Consider the following 19,458-nt stretch of genomic DNA (forward strand, 5'->3'; position numbering starts at 1 on the left):
TTCCTAAATAGTGCTCTATTAAGAGACCAATTTTATTTTCATTTTTCTTCCTTTTTTGACAATCTATTCCCACCATCGTTAAGAGTTCTGATCTTTCGAGGCACCTGGGTGGCTCAGTGGGGTAAAGCCTCTGCCTTCAGCTCAGGTCATGATCCCAGGGTCCTGGGATGAAGCCCCATATCAGGCTCTCTGCTCAGCAGGGAGCCTGCTTCCCCCTCTCCCTCTGCCTCTCTGCCTACTTGTAATCTCTGTCTGTCAAATAAATAAATAAATCTAAAAAAAAAAAAGAGTTCTGATCTTTCAATTCTCACTAGTTTTATTTTAAGAAGGCTGAAAAATGACAGTATTTTTTCAATGTATTTTAACCCTCATTGTTGGATCACCTTATTTACTCAAAAATGATTTTGGGCCATTTCTCCACATGTAAATTTGTCACTTTTAGTCTTAACTTCACAGACATCTATGAGTTTGCTTATACATTACAATGAGATGTACCTCCATGCAGTGAGAAGCTTAAGCTTCATATTCTTTTTTTTTTTTTAAGATTTTATTTATTTATTTGACAGACAGAGATCACAAGCAGGCAGAGAAGCAGGCAGAGAGAAGAGGAATCAGGCTCCCTGCTGAGCAGAGAGCCCGATGAGGGCTCAATCCCAGGACCCTGGGATCATGACCTGAGCTGAAGGCAGAGGCTTTAACCCACTGTAAGCTTCATATTCTTAACAAAATACTTTTCTCTGAGCCTATAAAAGACATAAGTGTGGCTGAAATGTACTATTTAAAGAGAAGAAACAATAAAGTTGCATGTAAAGACATTAGTTAAGAATCTGCTTAATTAAATGGATATGCCTACCTTATACTAACACACACTTCAGGTTTACAGTGGTATTTAATATTGTCCTTTTCCCGTCTGCTTTTGTTTCTTTTAGGAGCAATTTAGGACTATTGGCATAAATGGAGTTAAAATTTAACTGTTAAAGAGACTTGCATTTCAGCAACTCGAGGAACATAACTGATGAGCTCAGTTTTGTTATATTTTCGATAGCAGTCAAAAGGCACAACTAGAAAAAAAAAATTCAGGTCTGTCATTCCCTCTCCTCTATGAATAGATAAATTTTCCTTTCTGTGACCCATGGTATGATGTGTGGTTTATAATCATTATTTTTTTTAAACCAGAACCCTAGTGATACTCAAACAGGAATCAAATTTTTTCATAAGCACATAGCAATCAAAGAGAGTATTTTTTTCAACCCTGTCACCTCATACCCAATAACAAGTAAAGGGAAAGAAGCACAGAATCTAAAAATTAAACTGGGTGCTAGACTTGAAATCTTACAAGCGTCTTCTAGTTTCGGTCTAGCTCTCTTAATATAGCCAAGAGTTTTGTTTAGTTGATTTTTTATTTATGTATTTTTTAATGAGAAGGAAAAAAAAAAAGATCCTCTACCAGAAGCCATAAAAAACCTCTCAGATGGTAAAACAGATAGCCCTAAAAGTTTTTGCCTAAACTCACACACATGCCTAAAATAAAACTGGCCCATTCATCTCACTACAGTCCTTCGAAAGAGAAGTCAGATGAAAATACAGCAGAGGAGGGTGATGCCGCCCAGCTTCTAGTTAGGAGCAGACTAGGAAAAATTATTCTTAGTTCAATCCATGGAAGGGGGGTAGAAATTTCTCTCTTTGCAATTCAAGATTATTTTAAAGATAGACCATTTCTTTTCCAATATCTTCATCAAACAGAGCTGTTAAGAATTGTCTCCCAACCATCCATCCCCAAAGAGCACGAAGCTCCACAGTATTCACCCCAGATGCTCGGCTTTGAAGTGTGAAGCTGGGACGTCCCCCTAGACTCTTCAGCCACCATCAAAGTCATCTCATTACGCCCAGCGCTGAGAGTTAAAGCGCGGGGCCCCAACCGCTCCAACACAAACACTGCATTAACAAAGCAACCACAATATTCCTCCCCCACATGGCTAGAACTTGAAGAAATTTCTACCATATGTACACATGCACGAGATACGAAAATTTATTATGCTAGAACATCATCGAGAAGTACATGAAACATGCTGACTAGAACTGGATGTTATTCGAAGGGACTGGAAGAAAAAATAAAATGCAGCTGATCTTTATGATGAAAGAACAGAAACATTGGGCTGAAAAATGAGATCAAGCACAATTCCTAAATTGTATTTCTACTGACACTTTCTGCTGCCTGTTCTTTCCTGAAGTAGCAGAAAACAGTTTCGGGGGGGCGGGCGGGGACAAAACTCTACTGCACATCTCTGAATGCTACTGTTCTCTCTGCCACGTTCATTTCTGTAGGACAAATAAGCTTGCAAATAATGATACACTGATAAGAGCAACTATGATTCAAAGTGAACAGGACAGTAGGTTACTAAGAAAAATAATTCCACATTTATCTCCTAAGTTGTCAGTTTTTCAATGGCATGGCGGTAAAAAAATAAAAAACTTGTTACATGCTAAGGAAATGAGATAAGGAAGAAATGAGGGTCAATACTTGATTGATTTTCATGTAAAAATTAATCTGTCAAAATATTTTAAAATGTTTGTACCTAATGGACTCCATTCTTTTAGAGAAATTCTTGCATATGTACACAAGAAACACTATTCAAGAATGTTCCCTGCTGCATTATTTGTAGTAGGAAAAACTGAGAAATAATCAGTGTCCACAAATAGAGAAATAAGTAAAATGTGATACCTTCATACCATGATACTCTATAGCAATTAAAAGGAATTATATGGAATACCATGGATAGATTTCTAAGATACCTTACTGAATAAAAAAGTTCTAGTTTGATAGCATTTGTATTACAAACATACACAAGCAATATTATATTGGGTTTACGAGTATACACATGTGTGTAAACAAAAGCATGGGGAAATTTCGGAATTTCGGAATTCAGAGTGCACAAAAAATCCTCACACCCCAACCTGGCAGGGGGTGGTCCAGGGCACCAGGAATGGGGATGATGGTCAGAGGTAAACTTTAACCTTACATGGAACACTTGAAATTTTGAAAAAGAGAATTAATTAAAAAAATGTCCTAGGCAAGTTCTAATAAATAAAAAGTTGTGAGGATCCTTCATTCTTCTGCTGTCTTGATAGAAAAACATGAGGAAGTTTCTTAATATTTCTAGGCCTGTTTTTCAGCTATAGAATGAAAAAATTCACCTCTCCTCTATCTTCATTGTAAGCGTGAGAATTACATGCCTCCAAACTCTTCATATATCCTGTACTTTCATGGAGAAATCAGTATCCGTGAAAATATAGAGTATATTAGTAGTTTGGGGCTACATGTTATATATATTTTCACATCCAAGAATTTTGTTATTTCTTCATATGTGACATACACTTTCATAGAGACGTATATTCAAAAGCTTGTTATTCCCATGTAGGGCATATGCTGAGATAATTACCACTTTGTGCAGACATGGTATCACTCATTTAAAGAATTATACTTTCCTGAGTGACCTAGCATATGTTGCTTACACTGTGTTCAGTAATACGAATGTTTTCATCTGTCCCGTGTTGTTCTCTAATTGGTTCGGGTACAGACCCCAGGGCCCCGTCTTTCTTAGGGAAGGAACCCCATTACACGTCTCTGATAGTCACAACATTAACCACGGTAAGTGGAAAAGTAACAGGCACTCCAGTACTATCTGGATGTGCACAAACACCTCTTCTTGTAGCTTCATATATTTGTCTGAAACAGGCACTGAATAGTATTTTGCAAAGAAGAACCAACAGGAAGAAGCTGTCTGCTATAGAACTTGGAATTTTAGCGCTGAAAACACTTTAGAGATCTGCTCAAGAGGTTTTCAAACATCTTGTCCTGCAATCCTTTTTCTCAAAAGGCACCTTATCTGAAATCCTGCTAAGACAGAAGGGAGACCAGGGATTCGTTCTCTTCATGGTGGAGGGCAATTGCTGGGCCGCCCTGCTCAGCACCCTGCTCCACAAGGCTGCAGAGAATCACGACAAGCAGTGACAGATTCTTACTGGTGGGAGGCAGTGGACCAGGACCTTTACAGACAGGTGTTATTTCTCATAATCCTCCTGGCGGGAAGATATTGTTCTCCACTGAATGGAGGAAAACCAAAAAAAGACTATAAAAGAGACTAAAAAATTTTCTTAGCATCAGCTGGCAAATAAGTAGCAAATCTGAAGTTTGAACTCAGATTTATTCAGCTCCAAAATCCTTACTTTAACCACTTATGATTTGGATTTCCTGTCTCACCACCCAATGTGATATAATCCTTTAGCTCAGGCTGATCAAAAATATACAGCACATATACACACATACATAATACGTATGTGGGATATAATCAGGCCTTCACCTCCTTAAGACTCCTTAAGAGCCTCCCTCTTAGTAAGGACTTCTCACTCTCTTTCTGGGGGCTAGTGAGAAGCTGGGCTGCCCCAAAGAAGAGTTCAAATGGGACACAACAAAGCCTTGGGAATGGCTCCTCGAGAAGGAATCCTTCTGCGGGTCAATATATCATCATTGTGTAATTTACCTTTAATATAAAGCCTACTCCCCACGACGGCAAGGAGTTAATCTGGCTCATCCACCCCAACAGTGCTCCCCAATGGCAAACAAACAGTCTACCTGAGTAAGTTTGGCTTCCTTGTGCATGTCTGGCTCCCACACATCTTCTGGCCACTGGTCATACTCAACAGCCACTCAGTCATCGCAAGCCTAGCCCTAACTCTCACCATGTACCCTCTTAATAGGTCAACTCCTCCCAGTCCCCTTCCCACACAGTCCCTCTGCTCTTTGCCACCCCTCATGGGGACCCTATGCCTACCTCTCTAAATCTCCTTTGGGGGGAAAACATTTCTTGCTCACTACTGACATTTCTTCCACATGGAGAGAATTCTGCTGGTCTTGCTGGCTGTTATGACTTAAATTGTGCCCCACCCCAAATTCATACATTGAAGTCATAGCCCCAGGAGCTCAGAATGTAACTTTATCTGGGACTAGGTCCACTGTAGATAAAATTAGTTAAGATGAGGTCATATACAGGAGTACGGTGGGGCCCTAATCCAATATGACTGGTGTCCTCATAAAAGACAAATTTTGGGAGCACTTGGGTGGCTCAGTAGGTTAAATGCCTGCCTCTTGGTTTCAACTTGGGTCATGATCTCAGGGTCCTGAGATCAAGCCCCATGTCAGGCTCTGCACTCAGAAGACAGTCTACTGAAGATTCTCTCCCTCCCCCTCTGCTTTGGCTCTCTCTCCCCCTCCTCCCCACGCTCTCACTCTCTCTCTCTCTCTCTCTCAAATAAATAAAATAAAATAAATTTTTTTAAAAAGAGAAAGAAAGAAATTTAGACATAGACAATATATGGGAAAATGACATGTGAACATGAAGAGGGCCATCTAAAAGCCAAAAGGAACAGATTCTACCCTCACAGCCCCCAGAAGGAACTAAACTGACACCTGGATCTTGGACTTCTAAGCTTCAGAGCTGTGAGATAACAAATTCCTGTTGTGTGTGGCACTTTGTTACTGAAGTCCTAGGAAATAAACATTGGCCTTGCTCCTCCTAAATTTCATTCCCTGGTGGAGAATTCGGAAGAGACGCAGGGTTTGCACATGCATACACTTCCCCCATCTTCCTTCTTAGGAGCTAGCTGCCAGCAGGAAACACATATTCTGGTCTACTCTTCCTTACCAAAAGCTTTCCAGGGACAGGCCTGTGCTGTCCAGTGCTGCCGGTGGCTGGCTGGATGAGTGTGTCTAATTCTCTGGTCAAGTAAGCTCAGTTGTCAATGTTAGTTTCATCAGTATTAACGTTAGTATTTCCTGGGCACCTGGATGGCTCAGTCAGTTAAGCGTCTGCCTTCAGCTCAGGCCATGATCCCAGGGTCCTGGGATTGAACCCCACATCGGGCTCCCTGCTCAGCAGGGAGTCTGCTTCTCCCTCTCCCTCTGCCTGTTGCTCCCCCTGCTTGTGTTCCCTCTCTCTCTGTGTCAAATAAATAAATAAAATCTTTAAAAAAATAAGATCAGTATTTTCCTTTCTCATCTCCCTTTCTTTACTGACAAACTGGTCCAAAATTTTGGAAGGGGAAGAGGGCACTATGTAAAATGAACATCCTCCTTCCAAACCCAGACCCCAGTCCTCATCTTCTTCTGGGCAGGGAGTGAGGTGGCCTCCTCCCCTGTCTTTCCTATTGCAATGGCATAAACTTCATATACAGCTTTTCCCAGGCCTCTGCTTTAAGTTGTCAAAAATTCAAACACAAACACTGACTGCTACTTCCTTCTTTAATTTTTTTCTTTGAGAGGGAGGGGAAGGAGCAGCATGGGAAGGGAGAGAATCCACGTTCAGTGAAGAGACTGACACGGGGCTCGATCTCACCACTCTGAGACCATGACCTGAGCCAAAATCAAGAGTTGGAGGCTTAACCAACTGAGCCACCTGAGTGACCCCTGACTGCTACTTCCTCACTCCCACTATAAAAATTCTATACCCCTCAAGGTAGCAGATAACTCAGACTGTCCAGGAAACAGGCATGCATAGCCTATGGGGGAAAGAAGCACACAAAAAATTAATATCTCAAGATATTAACTTACTGTATGTTTTTGGTTAATTAAAATTGGGGAATGAGCTTTTTAATATATGAATTTTAGCAGTCAAATAATAAATGATAATTGATCTAATTAGTAACAATGTCATAACCATATGTTGTCGCTACTATTATCACATGCTCTGGGTCTCCTGAAGAAGCACATCTTCGCTTAACCAATGGAGAGCAGGTAGGTGGATTGGTGGCTTTATGAGTGTGTGGACAGACTTGGGTTGACATAGCTCATTTTACAGGGCCATCAGTGTCACTAGCATCACTATGTCACTTCTTCAGGATTTTCTAGTCCTAGTGATTTTGACATTGGGAGTCACTATAAATGCTAGGAAGCAGGGATAAAAAAGAAAAGAAACTCAGGAAAAGAACTGCCAAGGTCAGGGGGCACCTGGGTGGCTCAGACAGTTGAGCATCCAACTCTTGACGTCAGCTCTGGTCACAATCTGAAGGTCATGAGATCAAGCCCCAACTGAGTCGGGCTCATCCTCAATGCGGAGTCTGCTTGTCCCGTTCCCCCTGCTCCTCACCCCACTCAGAGACATGCGCTCTCTCCCTCTCACAAATAATTAATTAATTAAATCCTTTTAAAAAATAAATAAATAAATAAACTGCCAAGATTCGGGGACCTGGGCTCAAAAAGTTAGCTTTGACGTCAGTGACCTGCTATAAATTCCTTATTAGGTTCACATTCTCTGAAACACCATCAGCAATCACATAAAATCAATCTCTGGGCACTGTAAATAACTACTCAAAATCAGAAAACATAGAGCCCTTAAACTCCGAGAACCTCCCAGGGCTGCATTTACTAGTAAACAGTAAATGTTATAATGTCTCCCACAATGACCCACGGCATCATCATAAGTAACCTGAGACCCTTTAGAGGCGGGGTTGGAGGCCTCCCAATTTTTAACTATAAATCTTGTAAGTGACTTCTAGATTAGGGAAGAATTAAAAGAAGTATGTAGTCAGGCAACAACGATCTCATGCACTCCACCCATTCATCCCAAGATTCTTACAAATATGGTCATTTTTTGGTCAATATTTGCAAAAAATCCTATTCAGTATGCATTAAGAGTGAAACAGAGGAGGGAGGGAGAGCCAATCCAAGTGTGTGTTAACAACCAGTCATCAATGTGAGAAATGGAGTGTGGCCTTGCTGGAATGGGCCTCAGAATTGTCCATCTCAAGGACAAAAGATGAGAGTATGCATCTATCAGTTCAGGTCTCTCCCCTGGTCACAGCTTGTCCCATGGGATGTTAACTTGCCTGGACTTCAGTTTACCGTAGAGTCAAAGCACAAGAAAAGGATGCAGGTTTTTCAAGTATGGTTGGGTTCATCCCTAACTGCCATGGAAGAACAGATTAGTTTATCTCACTTCTCCCACTTGGCCTTTTCCTTCTTCATTAGTACCTCCGTTTACATTAGCCGATATAATCCTGTTGCATTTATTAAACCTATAGTAATCTGCATTTAAGAACACCCTGGTTACTCTTCTTTATAGTTAAAATGTGCTAAATCAATCTTAGTGCTTTATGTACTTTCCTAATGCACAATCCCTTGTTTTTTTCAGTTTTCTTAAAATACGGTGCCAGTATCCTTAAAATTCTCCAACTAAATGCTATGTCCTAAAACTGTGTTAACATATGCTCATAAAATGAACCACTGTTTTTATACTATGGCAATGAGGGCATTGCTGATGGTGGAGAGAATTATATCAGAACCCAGCATCTAAATTGACTAATCTCAACCAAATCCAGGGCTGTTTTATAAGACAATCTCCATAGCAACTAGAGAATCAGGGTAGAAAATTCTTGAAGTGGAAAGTTGTGCCTGATTTGCCAGATCAGCCCATGTTTTGACAATCTGTAATAAGGTAATCAAAGGGTCTCAAGACTATCACACAAGTGTTGACATCGTGTGAATCTATCATGGCATGTGTCCTCCAAGTCATAAAAATACTCGAAAAAACATCTAACAAGGCTGATATTTCTAATCAAATCCATTAATGTTTTATCTATTTTGAGGTAAATCAAAAAAACAAAAATCAATCATGTAGAAGCTATTTCTTTAGTCATATAACTTACTGAGCTAGCACCTTATCTTTCCAGTCTTCTAAATAATGTCCATTTATATGGCATTGTACAAACATTATTTTTGATTAATGACATAAAACAAAAAGCAGGTTTCCATATCATTTATAAAATTTATAGCTATTGCCCAGACTTTTAAAGCTGAATGCTATGAGCCGACATGTTAGGTAAGCCCACCGTCACCAGCAAATCACTGGGAGAATTTGCCTGAGCACCTTCTGCCCTGACCCCTCCCCCACATCTTCACTCAGTCCTTCTCACGAAGATTTATGTGTGAATGGGAAACAGGGTCATGTTTCAGAAACACTGGCTCTCACGTGTAAAAACAGTGAGTAAGGAAGAAGGGGAAAACAGACAGGAAGCAGTATGACCCATAGCAATCCTTCAGAGAAAAATGCTTATAAAAAATTTATAAAAGCCCAGAAACTGAGACTAAATATTGTCAATATAGAGTTGGGACATCAGAAAAAAGAATACGTTCCTGTAAACTTACCATTGATTCCAAATTAGATGAATGATGTGTTCTTAGAATGATCCAAATTAACTGAAAATCATTGAGGAGAATTACAGAAGTAGGGACTTCCAAATAAAGATAAGAGTATGGACCTTATAATTATTCTCACTGCATCCCAAAACCCCAGGAAAAAGATGGGAAAGGGATACTTTTTAAAAGCCAGGACTCACTCGAACAAATGGTAGAGAAATGGAAGAGGAGGCAATAGCACCAGAACTTGGAAAACAGATATAAGAGTCGTAGATGATTTAGCAGACCCAAGGCAGCAAGAGGAACAGCAGAGAAGAACCTGACTTATGGCACAGGCACTTGATAATGATCAGAAATGGCAGCCTCAGTTTGGAAGGAAAGATCAAGGCAAAGCTCAAAAACAGGGAGACTCGTGGAAAGTCTATTTAAGAAGCAGTTAGATGCTACCTGCCCCCCACATAGAAAGGCAAGTGCCCTGCCCCCACCTTGGCAGAAGACACGAGAGACATCTGGCACCGAGGCATCTGAGCTGGAGAATCCCAGGAAGAGCTGCGGGCAGGGATGAGTAATGAAAAGAGGGCAGCTAAGAGAATATTTACAAACTAAATGCTGAGACTCTACCAGCCCCATTCTGCAACTCTTTTCCTAAAATATGGACAGCTGTGTCTACCCTCCAGGCTGAAGACTGGATGATCCTTCTCTGAGGAACTTAAACAACCCAAGAGGAAAAAACAAACAAACAAACAAAAAAACCTAACATAGGGGTTCCCCAAAGAAATGATCTGATCAGATGAATTTACAGTTGACAAGCTCCACCCATATACAGAGAATATCCATTCGGTCTTTCAGTGCCTACTCTCAGAGTAAGCAGCCAACCAGAATCATCAGACATCCAAGAAATGCTTCTAAAACAAACAAGCAACCTGGGGGTAAAGGGGGTGGGGAGCGGGTAGGGGCTGAAAAACAGACACAATGCAGGAAGAAGAAAATATCAAAAATTATCCATAGATACTGCATTCATGAGACATGGCCAGGATGTTATTTCAAATAATAAGATAAAAGGAGTATATATAAGCATATATAAGATAAAAGGAGCATATAAAAGTATTTGGAAGCTAGTATAGAAAAAGAATGAAAGACTTACTGAAGGCTTGGCATATAGAGGAAATCTGCCAGAAAGTATTACAAAAATATAAAGTGATGGGGAAAGGAGAGAAAATAAATGTAGAGAACCAATACTAGAGTTCCAATTTCCAAATAATAGAGCCTCCAGAAAGAACTGAGAAAATGGAAAAAATCGTCAATGGGATAATTCAAGAGTTGTCTGGCACCAAGGAACAAGAGGGTCAAGGATTCAAAGCACCTAACACATCTCCAGCAAAATAAATGAAAACAGATCCATACAAAGAACATGTCACAAAAATTTCAGAACACTGGAAAGAAAGTGAAAATCTTACAAGCTTCCAGAGAGAAATGACAGATCACATACAAAAACTAGGAATCATAATGACTTCAGAGGTCTCAATAGTAACATAAAAATAAGAATTCAATAATACAATGTCTTCAAAATAAAGGAATTATTATTTTTAACCTAGAATTTTATACCTAGCCAAACTAACAAGTGTGATGATAGAATAATAGCATTTTCAGACATGTAAGGTCTCAAAAAATACTCCCCCATCCCTCTTTTCAAAGGAAGCTCCTAGAAGATATATACCCCTAAAACAGGCCATAAACTAAGGCGGATAGAAAAGAGAAGATATGAGATTTAGGAACCAGGGTATCCAACATGGAGAAAGATGCAGGGAATACCCAGGATGGTAATTAAGGGAGATTCCATGATGACAGTTATCCTCAACAAACTGAGGGCAACTAGTCCTAAATGAAACAGGTCAGAGAGCTCTAGAAGATGATTCTTTAAGAAGATGAAACTGATAGAACATTCAATACATGGAATGTTCTATCTAAATGCATGGAGAGATGCTATTATTAACAGACAGGTTGAGGTTAAACCATTGACAGGTATTTAAAAAACTAAGTAAACAATCAAAAAGATAATGATCAATTCCAGCCAAAAGAAAATTGTGTAAAAAGGGTAAAATAATAACAACATTCTAAATACCTCATTGTGAATGTTTACATAGTTATAATAATGTAACCACCAAATATTCATCCAAACTTTGATATAACTTATGGAGAAGAGGGAGGATCAGGAAGAGTGTAGGAGTGTGTATATATTGGGGGTCAGGCGTGGGTGGTGAAAGGAAGCTAAATTTTCATCTTCTGCAAGAAGTCAATAGACAGTGCCTAAAACTGAAAAACCAAGAAGCACCAATATGAGTTGGTATTTGGACATCTGGAGTTGAATCCTAAATGATAAGACAAGAGAGTTGAAAGCACTTGGCTTTGGGGAGAAGAAAAAGTAATAGGGAAAAGGGAGGTGGGTACTTAGAGCTTTGGGAATAAACCCGGTGAAACAGTCAACTTTCAGCCACATGCGTGTATCATTTGGATAATAACAAAGAAGAAAAAGAAGGAAAGGAAGGAGGAAAAGCAAAGAGAGAGGAAAGGACAGAGAGAGGAGGGGAAAAGGGAGCAAAGAAAAAATTTAAAGACACAATACAGATACAAATGAACGAGAGCCTAACAGATCAAATGTGGTTTTCACTGAAAATGAAAACCAAAGTCCAAATATTTTTGGAAAAGGATAAGCTTTCAGTAAGTACAGACTAGATCTTCATGTCTCCCAGCTCTCAGTTTTGTATCTCGTTGCCAAATGGAGCGTATAAAGAAGTATTCCTGCTGCTTCCCTCCACATCCCTTTCTTCCACCATTTGTAAGTGATGACACTTCCATACCATTGCTTTGTCTGCACCCCTCCCCCCCAACATCCTATGGGCTCTCTCCATTCTCTCCACTTTATTATCTAGGGCACCCATCACCTTTCCAAACTGGTCTGCCTGCTTCCTAACCATCCTCTAACATGCAGGCAGAGAAGGCTTTCTAAAACCCAAAGCCAATCACACCGCTCTCTGGCTTAAAACACTCCTGTGGTTCCCACTGCCTTGAGGATGTGGTTTAAACTCCTTAACCTGGCCTACGGGATTTCACGCTCTGACCTCTAACTACCCTGAAGCTTCATTTTTTAACAGGCCCAGGACTGCCTCTCCCCTCCCACGCCATCTCTAAGTTCCAGCCTGCCACACTGAAGTCGTCTGCAGGTCCTCAAACCCGGGATGCTCTCACATCTGAGCCTCTGCATCACTGGGCCCTTTATCCTAAAAGTTCTTCTATGAAAATTACACGCAGAAGTATGTGTAAGTGTCTGTGACTATGTATGCATACACAAATGAACACACACAAAACCTGCCGATGATTCTGACATTACTTATAAGGCCCCCCAAGCACTAATTTTGGACCTCACCTTAAGAACCCATTCCTTAAGCTACAAGCAAGCTTACAGCTGCTATAAAAATGTTCTGAAGTACATTATTCAGAATATTTTCATATAAAGCATACGTGAATTACACATATCAATAAGAGCTACTTTTCATGTCACTGGAATGTTCTCCATTGCCCTTCCTCCCAGAGAAAGTGGGTTATGATTATCCTAAAGTTGGTTTCCATGAGAAGGTGTCACCCTAAGTGAAAAACATCCCTTTGCTGTTCTGAGAACAGCAAGTTCTAGAATGTGAATACTTCTATCTCATAAGAATGCCTGGGCATGCTGTTATAAAACAACAACAACAACAAAAAAAAAAAACTTTATAAAAAAATCGATATTAGATGAACAGCTGTGTAGAAGGGGGAATGTAAAAATAAAAACTGCATGTTGCAGCATCAAAATAGTAACCATATACAGTATATGACTGTTTTTAATCAGATGAAGATTGAAGCTATTACATTTCAAATCAAATGTTATAAATTAGTTCAAGAATGCAGCTGAGCTCTCATTTAATTAGAAATGTCCATGTTTAAATCATGAGGTACAGTAGCTGCCAATGAAGCCAAAGGGCAAGGGAAGGGAGAAACACTGTGTCCAGACCCTCCGACTGTCAACTGTCTCCGACACACGATGAACATCTGCGGGGGGGCTGGTCCTGATGTAATGAAGAACTTCGTATACTAGCTAATTTGAGATTTAATGTAATTGAACATAATTGTTTTGAAGACAATTAAATTCATTATTCTGGTCTGGACAATTCTGAACTCTTCATTTTTGTGTGCAACGTATTTTCCCCCATGCTGAATTTTAACCCTTTCCTGGATAAAAAGTACAGCAAATTTCAGCCCAGGCTTATCCGAAATAATCTTTAGACTGTCAGGTCGCATTAAAATGCAGCACAAGCAGGGAGGTGCTCCTCTGGAAACAAGTCTCTTTTCCTATTGCTAGTACTTACTGTAGCCCAGCTCAGCCAGAATCCCAGATCTACAGCCCAAATGTCAGACAATACAGCATTAAATAAAAATGAGGCAACATCATACAAGGACTTCTGGGGTCATACAGAGAAGAATGCAATTATCCTAAGGCGGACTTTCCCCCAAAGGTTATGAGCCTCTGCATCTCATAATTAACCACGGTGCAGCTAGACAGTCCAGGCAAAAGGTCTTTCTTTTCTCCCAATTTGCCTAATTCAAAAACACCTCAAGTGACATAGCTCAAATTTTCCAAATTAAACTCACCCCTGGGGCTGAAATCAAGCATGTGACAGTTCAGTTCCAAAGCAAATCTTAAAGAGAGTTGTGCATAAGGAAAGAAAGAAAAAAAATCAGAGGAAAAAGGGGTAGGAGTTAACATTTAAGTGGTTTTTCAACCTCATCATTACCCCTGCTCAAGAAAATAGGACACAGATGGGCAAAACACACCATTGTTCTGCCCTAAGGAGTTTACAGAACTCATCAGAAACTACCGTTGCTTCTCGTGATCTATGGTGAATCTGTAAAGGATGAAATGGTTATGTGCCCCATCCCAGTCGGGTGGAGAGTGGAAAGAGAAGTCACAGAGACATGGTGTGCACCGCAGCCCATGAGAGCCTGTTGTTGCTGGAATTCTCCAAGGTCAACTCTTCTCGGGGAGTTGAGGAATGCTTATCTTATCACAAACTGTTCTGAATTGTGAAAAATGGTTTCTAATCAGGAGTGATACACTGCCCTAAACTTTCTCTTACTTCTGGCCACAGCTCCACACTCGTCCCCTGGGACACCAGAGAGAGGGTCAGTGGGAGAGAGGTTCACTGCTCCCAGGCAAGAGTGGCTTCCCTCTCAAATCTCCACAGTGATAGAATTAAAGGCCTCCAAGCTGGCAGCCAGAAGAGAATTGCCTTAAAATGTGAACTGCAAATAGCAATCACTGAACTTTCACTTGCATCTAAAGAAGCAGCTATAATTTTACTGTCCCACTAGCTGTTTTCTTTTGCAAACTGCAAGGGAGCTTATTTTTATCCAAATAAAGAAAAATAAAAGATCCAACCATTTCCCTTCACCTCACCTCCCTATTGTCATAAAGTTTCACATTTCTGCCAGCTCTTTATTCCCGAAAGTGGAGAATTACACAACGCTCATCAGTCTTAAGCAACTTTGGTTTTTTTTTTTTTTTCAGTTGGTTACTTTAAATTTTTTCAATTCTACCACATTAATCTGATAAAATTCTGTTATTTTCAGAATGCTTTATAAATAATTACATTAAAAAATACATACACATTTTTCTGAAGCATCATTATTTGATTTTGCTCTTATTCAGTAAATAGCTTTTTACACTGAATCATTTTGTCTAGGTACATGTTACAGACACCTATGCTACTACTACTCTGAGTTTTCAGTAATGCAACATGATCATTTTAGCAACAGAGATAAAAAACAAAGAAGCAAATTTTACATCCTATGATTAACAGTCAAGATAATCTGTCCTTTGTTTGCTAGAAGTTATCAGTCAGCTCTTTGCTCTCTAAAAAAATGGGCCTTTTGAAAGAAGACACTCTGCTAAGTTGAAATCAGGTTTATCTGAAAATATTTTGAACCCTTCACTAAACAAGATTAAGATATTATAGGCTTTTCTTTAAACAATTATGATCCTTCCAATCCAAGTTGTTCTGTTTAACCTGACAACATCCCTGTGAACCACGGAGTTCATTTCGTTTTAACCCATGAACTAACTTGAGATTTCAGGGTCCCAACCCAAAACACAACTGCTTATAGTGTATTTCATTCCATGCCAAGTCATCAGCAAAATCAAGGTTGATTTCAACACTACTACTTCACAGATTAAAACTAGAAAAGTTATCCTTAACCACATAAGATATGGGATCATCATCTTCAGTAAGAGCCTGATTAAATCTTGGACCCCAAGGTTCATTTTAATAAAGAGGAAATGGGAAATGTTTGGGATATACATGTTCAGAAGAATAATGAAATGAAGTTTTGGGGTATGCTGTCTTGAGTATTCACATTTATACAGGAAATCAATGATTAAAGAGCATTCAGGTCTACCTGAAGCCTACCCTTCATCCAAAGACATATACATAAAGAAACTAAAATCTTACCTAACTCATTAATAGAAGCTGTTACTGTAATGACAGATCTGATGTAGTCTTGATCAGAAAATGAAATATACTGAACATTGATACTTCAGGATATTTCTGCCCTGCAAAGAAAACAACACATACATGCAAGAATTTTTTTCTGTGATGAAATCTTAATAATTTATTTCTTCTGATACAATTAAATTGAGCGTGATAGAAAAATCCTGGGATTTGACCTCTAAAGTGACATTGACTAATCATGATAGTAACGTCTACTTCTTACAGGATTACTATATAACCAGATTACAGTTATAATGAGATCTGATATCTAGTTATAACAGTTCAGAGGCTCAGTTCAGAGGCTAGTCTTTGGTGTCTATGACAGATCCTCTCTTGGACTTGCCACTGGGCTTGCCAAAGTTATCTTAACTTAGTCCAAGATGGTAGCCTCCTGTTTCAATCGCCAAATCACACCACTCTAAATTCTGCTCCTTCTCAATCTCATCCTCTAGGCTTTGTCAATTTTTCCTTCCAAAGGAAAGGAAATTTCCAAATCAAAACTTCCCAAATCAAACTGCCTGGATCAAAATCTGACATCTGGAAAAGCTAAGACAGGCCAATTAGTGCCTAAAGCACAGGTGCCTGGGATGCATGCACCTGTCCGTTAGAAACCATTCTGTCCCCACCATCTCCTTGTCAGAGGCCACCAACGTCCTTCAGATGTTAACGACTTCCAGCTTTTGGTGGCTTGTGACTCACTTGAATGTGTAACCTGGAGGAGAAAGCTGCCATACACTTGTATGGTAGCCGCACATTACCCCACGTTATTTTTAAAGTTTACAAGCCTGGTTCAGCCTCCTTAAAAGTCCCCCTTAAGCCTACAAAAGCAAATTCAAAGTGAAGGACAAAAGTTTTCAGGCAGTAATTAAACCGTTAGCTATGCTATTATACCTTTGTCGCCCTGTCCCCTGGCAGCCTAACAATTAATCTTTTCAGAAGAGAGGAAAAATAAGTTACACACAGGAACTGCAGAGCTTACAGCAGCCCTACGCTATTAATTTTAATAACATGAGAAGATAAACATATGTCACTCACTCAAAGCCAAATGAGCATCTACAGAGCCCTGCCCTGGTGTACATCTAAAATTTATAACTCAGGTTCTTTGCCCAAGACATTTTAGGCGATTTAAATATGTTCACATTGCTTAATCAGAAAAAATATGGATGATATAATTTTATTCCACTCATTTAAAAATAAAGGCATTTAAAATATTTGTAAAATGACAGGTCATTTTCTTAGCTAGTTCCACCTTCCCTCACTTTTTAAAATCAGAAAAGATGAAGCAAGAACAAGATTATACAACCTCTTCTTTTAAGTATTTTTTCAACATACTCTAGCTCCTGGAAGAAAAGAGATGATTTTATTTTTTCATCCCAAATCTTCTTCTGAAAAGCTTTTATTCTCAGTTTCATATGATACAATTGAATCAAATGCTAAAAGAATGAAACACTCTCTCCTGCAATTTCTTAAGCATGCATATAGGAAAAAAAATTACTGCTGGCAGGAGGAACTGTCAGTATGAATCTCGGCAGAAGTAAATTGTTTGGTATTTGTAATGGAGTATAATAGCTATAATTCCACTTGAGCCGCTGCCACTAATAAGCTGATAAGAACTCTGAGTCGAGACCCAGGTGTCCATCAGTCTGTGGCTTCCACAAATGTCCCTGCACATTCACTTAATCACAGAGACAGGTAACCCAGTCCCATTAGAAGTACTGTGTCTCACAATGAGGGGCCCAAGCTGGCTCTTCCCACAAAGAGAATGCAAAAGCACAGAAGCATCCTGCCTCTAGAGGAGTTTTCTTATCAGCAATTATAAGGAATTTTCTTAGACGCTTCCAGCTCCTGCAAAGTTGTAAGACAGTAACTTAAATGTGCTCACCATTAGAAACGGGCCAGGGGAAAACACTTCTTTCTCATGAAAAGTAGTCCCCAGATCAAAAATGACTCAGAAATTAACACAGACTGTCTTGAATGCTTCTGGATTGTGACCCGAATGTTCACCTGTTGCCAAAAAGTTGATTTTCATTAACAAAGCATTCTACTCAAATGATAAGAAGTCTGAATACATTCTGTTGTGTGTGTGTGTGTGTGTGTGTGTGTGTGAAAGCAAAAACATCTAGAACCCAAACCGTGTGTCATCACATGAACATTTTAACAAGGGTAAAACAAAGAATAATATCTCTCATTGGAAATACTGGCCCAGGGAGCAAAGAGGCTTGAGGTCCAGTCTTTGGAACTGCTGAGAGATCTTACACCCATCATTTAAATGCAACTGCTTACGAGTTTTTATATGGAGAAAATGGAGGAGAAATAATAATGATGTAATGAAAGCATGGGTTTTGCTGGCAGGAGAGCTTTGAAAATTAGCTGGTATTTGGCCAGTTTATTTTTTATACAACCTGTTGAAAAAAAAGCATAATGTACAATTATGCTCATTCTATTAATGATCAAATAAGTGGCCCATGAGGGAAACATTAAACTTTTATGTAAACATATCCTCCTCAGGAGCCTGAACCCCTGAACAATGCTCACCTCAGGCACTCACTCTCGTGTGAGTAAGTGCACTGCTGAGCTTATGTGGGCTTTTGGGAAGAGCACATGTGCCCATGAGTAACTGATCTATCTCAGTATCCCGGAGTCCTGCGGAAGCTCTAACAGCCTCAAAACAAGGAGAAAAGTCTAAGAAGAAAGAATGTTCTATAGCACTGTCTGCAGAATACAAAAACTACTGTACTCATACATATTCACATCAACTGTCTATTTTCCTACCATTTCTTTCAAGAAGAGCTGCTTTTGCTATGTTCTCAACAATGTATTTTCTTCTGGCTTCTGAAATACTTAGTAAACAAGCAGCCAAACGGAACCCGAGTCTGGAAGAAGCCATGGTGATTTTTCTGGAATAGGAGAAAAACTATTGTTCATTTTGGCCTTTACGGCTCATTTCGTATTTTCATGTTCATTAACCATAAAAAAATTATACTTTTTTGGAAACCAGGCAGTCATAATATGAACACTTCACTATTTTATTCCTGGAGAACACCTGAAGGGAGAAACCTTCAGATTGAGTCAACCAGAAAACCATGTGTATGTGGTCCTGTACAGATAAGACTATCTACCGGAGTATCGACACTAGGAAACGCAGGGCAAGTTACTCAGCCTGAATTGTCATGTAAATGAAAATACTTGTTAAAGTATTCTATTCTCTCTTAAACACCATCTTCCTTAGATTATCCCCGTTTTCAAGGTCTATGATACTTAATAAGCTTGATCCTCTTGTTAAATGAGACTTACTAGGGAAATGTAGAAAACAGAAGTGAAGAAGATTCTTGGAAGAACTATCTTTCTGGCAAAAAGAAAAGTTATCTCTATGGTCCATGCTGCAGCCAATATATAAACAAATAAAAGGGACTCATTTGGGTGCTGTATGTGACAACTATTTGACTATATTCCTCTCATACTTTAATCCCCAAAGTTCCTTTATCAGTTTAAAATCTTTTCAAAGGACTCTGTTCCTGGAACTGAAATCTGACAATAAATGCCCAAAATGTGACTGATGCCCTTTTGTTGAAAGTGGATTAATTACAAAACAATTCCCCTTTTCAAGATGGGGCATATTTTGGTCTCTTTTAAATATTAAAAAACTAAGTATGGTTCTCATGAATGCATTCAACAAGTTATTCCATAGAG

The 19,458-nt window shown here is 39.4% G+C and overlaps 1 protein-coding gene across 1 annotated transcript in view; it reads right to left on the reverse strand.

The window, feature by feature from the left end:
* Positions 1-13,164: 13,164 nt before the first annotated feature.
* Positions 13,165-19,458, reverse strand: part of FTCDNL1 (formiminotransferase cyclodeaminase N-terminal like) — a 38,927-nt gene continuing 32,633 nt past the window's right edge. The window contains 4 exon segments of the mRNA XM_032354314.1: positions 13,165-14,511; positions 15,730-15,790; positions 15,793-15,830; positions 18,541-18,665. Coding sequence (XP_032210205.1) covers positions 14,324-14,511; positions 15,730-15,790; positions 15,793-15,830; positions 18,541-18,665 — 412 coding nt within the window. The 3' untranslated portion in view covers positions 13,165-14,323.

The sequence above is a fragment of the Mustela erminea genome, chromosome 8 (genome assembly GCF_009829155.1).
Source record: "Mustela erminea isolate mMusErm1 chromosome 8, mMusErm1.Pri, whole genome shotgun sequence".
Classification (NCBI taxonomy): Eukaryota; Metazoa; Chordata; class Mammalia; order Carnivora; family Mustelidae; genus Mustela; species Mustela erminea.